The 12,196-nt window shown below is 47.6% G+C and overlaps 1 protein-coding gene across 16 annotated transcripts in view; it reads right to left on the reverse strand.

Annotated features, from left to right (window-relative positions):
* The window catches only part of LOC123757975 (tyrosine-protein kinase Src64B), a 322,311-nt gene that overhangs the window by 46,920 nt on the left and 263,195 nt on the right, over positions 1-12,196 (reverse strand). For all 16 annotated transcript variants that reach the window (XM_069338854.1, XM_069338847.1, XM_069338852.1 and 13 more), the window contains one exon: positions 2,730-2,856. In XM_069338854.1, coding sequence (XP_069194955.1) covers positions 2,730-2,856 — 127 coding nt within the window. The remainder of the gene's footprint in view (positions 1-2,729; positions 2,857-12,196) is intronic.

Here is a 12,196-nt window from a genome sequence, read left to right on the forward strand (position 1 = left end):
CAAGCTTCCATGGACAGATTTGTGGTGAGGAAATCGAGCAGTGAGCCTCAACCAGGACCTAGTGGCACTCAGGTTAAACGTCCCAGGGAGAGCACACCAGAAAGGTCCTCACTGCCTGATGTGATTATGGAAGGGGACTCCCCTTCCAAACAGTAACTCCTCTCCTCCTCCCCCCTCCTCACCATCTTCCATACGCCTACAGCACTCGACAGCAAGGTAAGTAATAACTGGAACATAGTTTTGTAGGTTTATTTAGATGAATTAGGTAAATTAGGTATAAAAATTTAGTTTGATGTGGGGTTTTTGGGGTAGTCAGGAACGGATTAATTCATTTCCCTTTATTTCTTATGGGGAAATTAACTTCGGAATGCGAGTTTTCGGAAGGCGAGGCGTCTCCAGGAACGGATTAAACTCGCATTCTGAGGTATGCCTGTAATATCAAACAGACAGTGTGGTTTTCGATCTGGAAGATCCCGTGTATTGAATTTACTCAGTTTCTATGATCGAGCCACGGAAATTTTACCGGAAAGAGATGGTTGGGTTGACTGCATCTATCCGGACCTAAAAAAGGCTTTCGACAGAGTTCCACATAAGAGGTTGTTCTGGAAACTGGAAAATATTGGAGGGGTGAAAGGTAAGCTTCTAACATGGATGAAAAATTTTCTGATAGAAAAATGAGGTCAGTAATCAGAGGCAATGTATCGGACTGGAGAAATGTCTCAAGTGGAGTACCACAGGGTTCAGTGCTTGCACCAGTGATGTTCATTGCTACATATATGATCTACTAGATGGAATACAGAATTATATGAACATGTTTGCTGATGATACCAAGATAATAATGAAAACTTAGATGATTGTCATGCCCTTCAAGAAGACCTGGACAAAATAAGTACATGAAGCACCACTTGGCAAATGGAATTTAATGTGAATAAATGCCATGTTATGGAATGTGGAATAGGTGAACATAGACCCCACACAACCTATAAATTATGTGAGAAATCTTGAAAGAATTCTGATAAAGAGAGAGATCTAGGGGTGGTTCTAGATAGAAAACTATCACCTGAGGACCACATAAAGAACATTGTTCAAGGAGCCTATGCTATGCTTTCTAACTTCAGAATTGCTTTTAAATACATCGATGGCGAAATACTAAAGAAATTGTTCACGACTTTTGTTAGGTCAAAGCTAGAATATGCAGCGGTTGTGTGGTGCCCATACGTAAAGGAGCACAACAAGCTGGAAAAGGTGCAACGATATGCCACTAAGTGGCTCCCAGAACTGAAGGGCAAGAGCTACGAGGAGAAGTTAGAGGCATTAAATATGCCAAAACTAGAAGACACAAGAAAAAGAGGCGATATGATCACTATGTACAAAATAGTAACAGGAATTGATAAAATTGATAGGGAAGATTTCCTGAGACCTGGAACTTCAAGAACAAGAGGATAGAATTACGGGCTCACCATAGCCCGTGCTACCTGGAACTTTTTTGTTCCAGGTAGCGAATCTTAAAACAACAACAACAACAACAACAAGAGGTCATAGATTTAAACTAACTAAACAAAGATGCCGAAGAAATATAAGAAAATTCACTTTCGCAAACAGAGTGGTAGACGGTTGGAACCAGTTAGGTGAGAAGGTGGTGGTGGCCAAGACCGTCAGTAGTTTCAAAGCGTTATATGACAGAGTGCTGGGAAGACGGGACACCACGAACGCAGCTCTCATCCTGTAACTACACTTAGGTAATTACACTTAGATAATTACAGAGGCAGACCCCGAGGAACTTACTGAGTACTGAAGAATAACTTTTGGCTCTCGCACCCCTGAAGTACAGCCGCCACACACAAGGAGGCACAGCGCCGCAGAAAGACTGGAGCCAGAGCACACAACCGAACCGATAGCATCAGCCTCAAGAACTGGGGTGTGGATTGCCGGTGCAGTGGGACTGGGGTGTGGATTGCTGGTGCGGTGGGACTGGGGCTACCCCTTCCCCCTCCCAGAGAGGGGGGAGCTGCGCAGACAGCGGCACAACGACGGGTGACGTCATACTAGTTTGCTCGTTTTTGTTTGGGGAGTTCTATCCACTCGTTTGGCTGTTGGTTACAATTTTCACCAGAATAGGGGTTTGTTTTGGGACGCCTACCTTTCTGGGTGCCTAACCTGGTCGATGGCAGACATAGAATGCTTCCAATTACAGGGGGTTTCTATAGGCCATTGCTCCCCTTGCCTCTCTAGAGGGGGGCCAGGTTCTGGCTCGTGGTCCCCGGTAGGCCCAAAGAACTCCAGACACATGACTGATGCCAAAGTCTGACATTAGTATATCAGCCTAGTAAGTCCTGGGAGCCGTAGGGGCTCCCACCAGAAAAAGTCCACACTGTACCTCAGGAGTTATTTTATAACACATTATCCATGATCATCTCAGCATTTCCTTCCTCCTTCCATAAAATTCTCACACCTTTCCCAATCTTGAAATCTGGTTCTTTTTCAACTGCACATCTTTCCTTAACATTTTAAATTAAGGTTGTGTTCCCAGCTACATTTTTTCACACTTTTACAATAGGGAACATGGAGCTGTTTGCAGCACAGTGCTGTTGAGGGGATTGCCAATCCCGATGCTGAAACTTGCTTCTACTAAAAAGTTATATAGCAAAAACTCTGAAGAACAAATCTGACATTGCACTACCAATTTATAACTATTTGAGGAATAGGTACATGGAAAGTTAGTAACTTACGCATCATTAAGGATCTCCATTTTATCGCTTTTATCAAAGCTAAGTTCACCACTACTGCGCCCCTGGAATGCATACATGGCCACCACAATGCGTCCTCCACGTGAAGGAGTCGAAGGTGTAACTGGTTCTGAAGAAGTATTGTAGTTATTAGTTAACTGAACATATTTTTTATATGTATAAAGTACTGTACATATTTTCTCTTCCTTAGTTACACTTTGTGCTTAAATATGTGCATGTTTGGTTGTGTGGGTGTAGTACTGTATATGATTATGCATAGTGACTTAAAGGAGACATCAGAATAATGATTGGTGTGTTTTTAAGAGCTTTTGGTTGTGTGTGTGTGTGTGTGTGTGTGTGTGTGTGTGTGTGTGTGTGTGTGTGTGTGTGTGTGTGTGTGTGTGTGTGTGTGTGTGTGTGTGTGTGTGTGTGTGTGTGTGTGTGTGTGTGTGTGTGTGTGTGTGTGGAGTGGTGGTCGTCACTGACCGCCACTCAAACATAACCCAGTGCTCTTAAAAAAACACCATATTCTTTATCTCTTTCCTGTAAGCCACAATAGTGTGTAATTACCTAAGTGTAGTTACAGGATCTGATTTTCTGAGTATGTGTGTATGTATGTATGTATACATGAGTGTGTATGCAACTTATAAACAAGCTCCTCAAATTGAAATAGCAATGAAAAAATTTAAAATTACACACATTTTAAAAGGGGGAAAAAATTATCTTAAAAAAATAAGACTAAAATATTATTACTTTGTTAATTACAACAATATAGAATGTAAATACAGGAGTAATACATGGAGCCAGAGTTCACCAGCTTACTTATGCAAGCCTCTGTATTATTCTGCCAGCCAGACCAAATACTGTACATGACAATGTAACTATATAATACAACTCATCTATGTATAGTTTATACTTCATGCAGAAGTGGAATTGTCAGTAATATTTTACTCTACATTATATAGTAATATTGAGGAGAAAAGGGTCAACCTATTTTGGAAGTGAAATTAAAATGTGTTGAGAGCATAACTAATTTCAGTATGTGTGGAATATGAATAAACGTTGAGGTCATACAGTGGGATCGAACCTGCATCCCTGAACTTCTGGGGAACATGTACTACCAATTGGATCATGGTGGGCTAAAAGTATCTTGACCACAAGTACAACTTGACTTACTGGTCGAGATACTTTTAGGTCATCATGGTCCAAGCAGTAATGAATGTCCCTGAGTCCAGGGAAGCAGGTTACATCCCACTTTATGACCTCATAGATACATCATGTTATTCTTGTGATTTCAGCATGTGGATTTGGAGATGATTCTGTATATTTTTGTTAATAATTACACCAGAAAAAACATAGATGTAACTTTAACAATATTAGCCACACAATGCAATTTATCTTAACCCTTTAACTGCGCAACGCGCCTGCAGGCCCAGGCTTCGAATGCGCAACGCGCCTCTGGGTGTTTTTATTTTTCACGTTCCATGCAAAACTCCCGCAGCTACATGGGGTTAACATCAGCTTGCTCAGGGCTCTTGTAAACAGACGCCATCTTTAAAAAAAATCATGGTCCACATTGCCGGGTGTGAGAGCCTCAGTAGTGAGTGAGCAACCAAGGCTGGCGCTCGCAGCATGAGCTCACAGCTCTGCTGTTCAGCGTGTGACCACAGCATCGCCTAATAATGTCAAAATATATACTGTATATAACCTGTATTATTTAGCCATGATAGTATTATAGAAGAGCCTGAGTGTGATAATGACTGGGTACAATTTTAAAATATCAGTGATTCAATGCTGTTCACGATGTTCACAGCGCTAGCCACAGCACCACAGCATTATTTCGTGCATATAGGAATCTTCAAACGACTTCTTAGGTTCCTTTTCAAAATAAACTTATGGTCAATTATTCATTTACAGAAATTAGTGACCAGGATTGTGGTTATAATTAGCGTTGTGCGTAGTATTGTGGAAGGAGGAATTTTGGTGAGGGAGGGAGGGAGAGAATTGAGGTAGCCTCACTGTGTGGCAGCCACTCTTTGTTTTGCTCACCATACTAGCTTCGTGGTTCACTATAGGGAACACACAAGTACATGGGTATATACAGTGTGTGTGTGTATATATAGTGTAATAACAGCAACAGGAGTATGTTGAGTGGAGCTATTTTAGTGAGGGAGGTGACGTCGTAATCGTAGTGTCGTCTGCTGTCTAATGTGTGATTTCTGATGCAGTGTATGGTGGCCTCTACTGTTTGGACACAATACCGGCTTACTTGCATAGTTCTAGTAAATAAAACATGTAGAGAAGTATATATAACATGTGTAAATAGTGTAATAAAAACAATAACAGTATGGTGGGAGGAGCAATGTTGGCGAGTAAGATGTTGGAGTGAGGGAAGGCCTGTCTGGGTGTGGCTGCTCACACTCACGATATTCTGAATGTGTTGATGGTAAATTATACACTGTCACACACTATATACGTGTGTGTACATATGTTGTAAATATACATAAATGAACATGAAACATTGGTGTGAATAACTGTATGATGGGAGGAGCAATGTTGGCGAATACAATGTTGGAGGAGTGAGGGAGGGCTGGCTGAGTGTAGCTGCTCACACTCGCGGTGTTCTGAATGTGTTGATGGTGAATGTATATAGTGTGTGACAGTGTATAGTCTGTAAATAGACTGAATATATATACATAAATTAGCATGATACATGGTAAATATGTGCAACATATGTGTACACAAGTGTCATGCCCGTAACACAGTGTCCTTGGACAGTACTGATGTTTTACTGCCATAATATAATGTACGTGTTCATTATAAATAGGATTAGTCGTAAAAACAAATAAAGTGTATTTTTGGAACTGTGCGCAAAAAATTAACAAAAATATATTCACGGCAACTCGCTCGCCCCACCGGCCCCGGGAGCATACATCACGGGCGAACGGGGAATGATGACGTCACACGCCACCTTACGGACCCCAATAGCAGCCAAAGTAAGTACAATTTCGAAATTCCGTTGCTATACCCATATACAGGGAGGGGTTTTTGACACTTTCAGAACAAAAAATAATTTTTTCCCGAGAATTTATTTCTTGCGCACTGGGGGGTTGTCATATTTATAGGCCGCGCAGTTAAAGGGTTAAGGATCTTTTATACTCAGGAATACTAAACACATTCTTCCAAAGTACAATTTAGATACAGCTGTTACAAAAACACTATATAGTTAAATATATTTTCAATTATCTAATTGTTCTTCAGAAATTAATAACAAAACATTAGATAAAAAACCAGCATTAAATGTAATGAAACGCTTCTTTCTGGGTGAGCTGCGGTAACTTCCTGAAGCAATCTTGTTGAGATGGCTCCCAACTACTAGGTCACATCAGCAGTAGAGTTCTGTTTAGCATACTGGGAACCAGAACCAGAACCTGGCCTCCCTCACAGACGTGCGGAGAGCCAGTGACACTGCCACCCTCACCGGAAAAGCATTCAGAAAGAGAGTGAACCAGTATAGGCCATTGCTGGGTTCAGAGACTGAAGCCTTAAATTTTACCAAACACACTCCTAAACACTGTAAACAAACGTTTGAATTTCTCAAAACAAAAACAAGCTCATCAGCACTACCCCCTCTAGGACCAGTTGGGAGGGAGGGGAGGGGTCAGAGCTCCCAGCTCTCTCTGGTGAACTACACCAGTTTGGGAGCAGATGCATAAACGACACCCACCAAATGATGACCTAGAAGGGAAGGAGGGAATAGGAGAGCCACTGGGGCTCAATCAGAAAGATGCGTTTCATTACATTCAATGCTGGTTTTCTGGGAAAAATCCCTTGTGGCTCCCTGAGGCTAATTAACCACAGAGAAAGGAAAAGCAGGGACTCACGAGGGAGGATAGACTGCAGGCAATCAAGACACAGAAGAGATGGCTGCCAGAGACGATCCAAGGCAAGCATGACAATGCGAGCCAACATCCAACAAAATATCTGGGTGCAAAAACCCTGTGAGACTACCAAAACTCCATGCTCGAATATCAGCCCAGGACATGTTAGCAAGGACAGCTGTGAGAGCAACATAATTATGAACATCATGGGCACTATGGTAGACTGCAAGCTGGCTAGACATAATGATAGACAACCAGAGAAACAAGAGTCCTGGAACATGAACTAAGAAAGCAGGATCAAACCACAAAACATTCACCAAAGCAAAACCAGTGGCACAAAGGCAATGGTGAAGAGCCACGAGAGAAGATCCACATGAAGAGAGCAAACTCCACAGGACTCAAGGTCATAAATTTCACTGATGCAGTAGAATAGCAGAGGCAGAAAAAATGATTGTCACCTCATGGCATGGATGAAAAAAACCAGCGTTGAATGTAATGAAACGCCATTTTCTGGGTGAGTCCCGGAGGCTCCCCGGAGCTATCCCAGGCTGATATGCTAATGTCAGACTTTGGCATCAGTCATGTGTATGGAGTTCTTAGGCCTACCGGGGACCACGGCCAGAACCGGGCCCCCTCAGAGAGGCAAGGGGAGCAATGGCCTATAGAAGCCCCCGTGTAGTTGGAAGCATTCTATGTCTGCCATCGACCGGAACAGGCACCCAGAAAGGTAAGCGCCCCAAAACAAACCCCTATTCTGGTTAAAATTGCTACCTAATACCGAACTAGTGGATAGAACTCCCCAACCGAAAACAAGCAAATTAGTGTGACGTCACACACTGCCGCGCCGCTGTCTGCGCAGCTCCCCCCTCCCCGGGAGGGGGAAGGGGGAGCCCCAGACCCCCCGCGCCGGCTACCCACACCTCAGTTCTTGAGGCTGGATGTCAAAAACGCGAAAAACCGCCGACCGGAGGGAGGGAGGGATGCCGGGGAGCCTCCGGGACTCACCCAGAAAATGGCGTTTCATTACATTCAACGCTGGTTTTCTGGGGGGAGCCCCGTCGGCTCCCCGGAGCTAACTACCCACAGACAGAAAAAGAGGGACTTACCCGGGAGGCGGTCGTCGCTCACCCCTCAACTCGAAGCCGAGACAACTGGCTGCAACCGCCGACCCAAAGCAACACAGGCCCGACGAGGGCCAGGGACATTCACAAGGTAACGAGCAGCCAGGACCCTGTTCGACCGCCAAAATCCCCGCGCCCGAATATCAGACCAAGACATATTCCCAAAGACGGCAGCAAGAGCCGCGAACTTACGAACGTCATGGGCACGGGGATAGACCGCAGGCTGGCTAGACCTAATAACCCTGCGGACGACCTGAGAGACCCGAACCCGCGAACAGGGAAGAAGGGAAACCGGATCAACCCACAGCGCGTCCCCGGACACAGAAGCCGTGGCGCGCAAATAACGGCGAAGCGCCGCAACCGGACACAAAACATGATGCACCCCCGGCCTGACCAACCAAGCATCAACCACCCATGGACCCCTCCGGAACGCAGCAGTCTCATTCTTCGCCAGAAAAGAAGGAGACGGCTGCAAACGAACAAAACTATCACCACGACCAAAAGAGCAGAAACCCCTGCGCCGGAGGAGAGCATGAAGCTCCCCTACCCGACCCCCAGAGGCCAAAGCCAACAAGAAAAGTGCCTTGGAAAAACAATCCTGGACCGAAGGGGCCACAACGAAACGAGGAGATGAAAGGAAAGCGAGCACTCTGTCCAAAGACCAGGACGGCTCAGGCGACGCATGAGCAGGCCGGAGGTGAAACAATGCACGAGACAGCTTGCGAAACGGCGCAGACGTAACATCGATACCGAAAGCAAGCTGAAGCGGCTCCGCCAGCGCCGCACGATACGAAGCGACAGTGTTAGGCATAAGATGACGGTCCTGAAACAACCACGAGAGGAAGGACAAGACCACCCGAACAGACAAGGAGCTAACACGACGAAGACGCAAAAAGAAACGGAAGGACCGCCAGGAAACTTCATACTGCCGCCGGGAAGAAGCCCTCAGGTGGGACACCAACAAGGAGGCCACCTGATCACCATAGAGATGATGATAGACTCGAGTCAAAAAAACCATACGCGAAGACTCGAGGAGAAGATCGAACCAGCTACGTGACGTACCGGCCCGATCTGCTGAAAGAGGCGGAGCCGCGGGAAAACCCTCGGGTTCGGACACCGAGCAACCAGCGCCTGAAACCAAGGCTGGGCCGGCCACCAAGGGGCCAAAAGGACAACTCTCCCCTGGTAAGTCTCTAAGCGAGTCAGGACCTGGAGCAACAGCCGAACTGGGGGAAAGAGGTACAGGAACCCCCACCTCGACCAGTCGAGCCGAAAGGCATCGACCCCGACGGCCTCGCAATCGGGGAAGGGCGCCGCATAAACGGGAAGACGCCGCGACCACGCCGACGCGAAGAGGTCCACCTCGGGGCGCCCGAACGTCTGGCAAAGCCAACGGAAGGACTCGTCGTCGACCGTCCACTCCGTGGAGAGGGGAACGAAGCGAGACAGGGCGTCGGCCAAGACGTTGGACACGCCCCGTACGTGAACCGTCAGGAGAGCCAAACCCCGAGAACTCAGCAGACGAGTCACCCGAAGCGACCAACCCCAAAGAGACAAGGACCGCATCGAACCCCCGCGGTTCAGGCAATGAACCACCGGAGAGCAGTCCGAATGGAGCCGAATCGTCGATCCGCGGGCCACCCGAATCCTCCCCAGAGCAAACCACACTGCCGCGAACTCCCGCACCGTACTGTGAGCTCGACGGAAGGACGGATCCCAACGCCCCTGGCCGGCCTGGTGAGCACTGGTCACAAAACCCCAGCCGAGAGACGACGCATCCGTGTACACATCGAGCGAGGGCTCGGGTAGGCGCCAAGGCACTGAACCCCGAAAAACCCGAAGAGGAAGCCGGTGACGCAGCAACCGACGCAAGTCCCCCGGGGGTCGAACTCTGCGATCGCGAGAGAGGCGGAAGGGGGAACCCCGAAGGAACCAGAACAGTGGAAGGGCAAAAACAAACTGAATAAAATGACAGAACCCCCCACCAGGCAAAAACAAAAAGAAAAACAAAACCCCGCAAGAGGACAGCGAACCCCAAGGAACAGAGCCGGCCGCGATGTCGGGAATTACAAGCTGAGCAGCACCCTGCGCCCCTACCAGTGCAAACTGCCTCTTACCTGCCGGTAACAAGGGAGAACAGAACACCCAAGAGCCCAACAGGCGGCCGAAAAACCGAAAGGTAAAACGGACCAGCAGAGGCAGACCCCGAGGAGCCTGTGGAAGGTGGCCCCAAGCCCCAAGGGCAGTACTTACAGGGCACCTAGGGAAGGCAGCCCTAGGCGCATGCAGCCCGAGTACTGAAGATAACTCCTGGCTCTCGCACCCACAAAACTAACACCACACTCAAAGCACAGTGCAGTAGCGACACCGGAGCCAGAGCACACGACCACCGCCAATAGCATCAGCCTCAAGAACTGAGGTGTGGGTAGCCGGCGCGGGGGGTCTGGGGCTCCCCCTTCCCCCTCCCGGGGAGGGGGGAGCTGCGCAGACAGCGGCGCGGCAGTGTGTGACGTCACACTAATTTGCTTGTTTTCGGTTGGGGAGTTCTATCCACTAGTTCGGTATTAGGTAGCAATTTTAACCAGAATAGGGGTTTGTTTTGGGGCGCTTACCTTTCTGGGTGCCTGTTCCGGTCGATGGCAGACATAGAATGCTTCCAACTACACGGGGGCTTCTATAGGCCATTGCTCCCCTTGCCTCTCTGAGGGGGCCCGGTTCTGGCCGTGGTCCCCGGTAGGCCTAAGAACTCCATACACATGACTGATGCCAAAGTCTGACATTAGCATATCAGCCTGGGATAGCTCCGGGGAGCCGACGGGGCTCCCCCCAGAAACAGCCCTCATACTTGCACAAGGTGAGAGTGGGTTCAGAGGGGATAGCCATAGGCCACACCCAAACCCACAGAGGACACCCAAGCACTGGTTGTTATAAAGTAGGCTGACACAACCTTGTCAACGTGGAAGGCTGACATCAGGTGCCATGTGAACAAGCACGTGAGCCCCCCAGTGCACCCCATCCACCCAAAATGTTCGCTTTTAACCAGGGGCCTAGACAGAAGGCAGAAAGGCCCTCATCCTAGTGGTCTGGTTGATACCTGGTTGATACCTGGTTGATGGGGTTCTGGGAGTTCTTCTACTCCCCAAGCCCGGCCCGAGGCCAGGCTCGACTTGTGAGAGTCTGGTCCACCAGGCTGTTGCTTGGAGCGGCCCGCAGGGCCTCGTACCCACCACAGCCCGGCTGATCCGGAACTTCTCTTAGAAAACCGTCCAGTTTTCTTTTGAAGATGTCCACGAATGTTCCGGCAATATTTCTTATAGTCGCTGGGAGGACGTTGAACAACCGCGGACCTCTGATGTTTATACAGTGCTCTCTGATTGTGCCTATGGTACCTCTGCTCTTCACTCGTTCAATCTTGCATTTTCTTCCATATCGTTCACTCCAGTATGTTGTTATTTTACTGTGTAGATTTGGGACCTGACCCTCCAGTATTTTCCATGTGTATATTATTTGGTATCTCTCTCATCTCCTTTCTAGAGAGTACATTTGGAGAGCTTTGAGACGATCCCAATAATTTAGGAGTTTTATCTCGTCTATGCGTGCCGTATATGTTCTCTGTATTCCCTCTATTTCAGCAATCTCTCCTGCTCTGAAGGGGAAAGTGAGTACTGAGCAGTACTCGAGACGGGACAACACAAGTGACTTGAAAAGTACAACCATTGTGATGAGATCCCTGGATTTGAAAGTTCTCGTAATCCATTCTCGAGCCAGCCTCTAAGAGAGCAAGCTCCCAAACACACCAGAGAAGAAAACCCTGTCAGTGCAGCAGCAGCAGCAGCTCTAGGAAGCACTTGGGCAAAGTAACCATGAGCACATGCAGCTCCAAGTACCCTATAATCAGGTTCACAAAACAAAATTTATAGAACACATACAGAACTAAACAGAACTAAAACAGAACAATGCCAAGAAAAAGGCTCACCACAAGACAGTCTAAGGATAGCCAGCACTTAGAAACAGCAGGACCTGCATGGCTTACTAACGACTACTGACAGCAGATGTTCACACATCGACATCAGTGACAGAACTGGTATAGTAGACAAGAGGGAACTGGAAGCACCAGCACCAACGCCAACTGGTGGAAAGTAGTGCTAACGTGCTCATACTTGTTTCAAGAGATTCGATCATTTGTTGACATAGTTGGGGCAGTTCATTTGGCATGGTTTGAGGCTTCAGTCACTTTGAAGCCAGCAGTGGTCTACAATGGTTCATTAACTTTCTGGGTGTTTTCCAGGTGGGTGGTGGAGTGTCGCCATCTGCCTGCGCCTCTGTGAGGGAGGACCAGGCACTGGTTCTGGTCCCAGGTAGGACACACACAACTGTGCACCCGATGTGACCTAATACTTGGGGACCATCTCAGCAAGATACCATCAGAGATCCACGAGGGGCTCCCCCCAGAAAAATTAGTTTTAGT

Source organism: Procambarus clarkii, chromosome 40, assembly GCF_040958095.1.
Source record: "Procambarus clarkii isolate CNS0578487 chromosome 40, FALCON_Pclarkii_2.0, whole genome shotgun sequence".
Classification (NCBI taxonomy): Eukaryota; Metazoa; Arthropoda; class Malacostraca; order Decapoda; family Cambaridae; genus Procambarus; species Procambarus clarkii.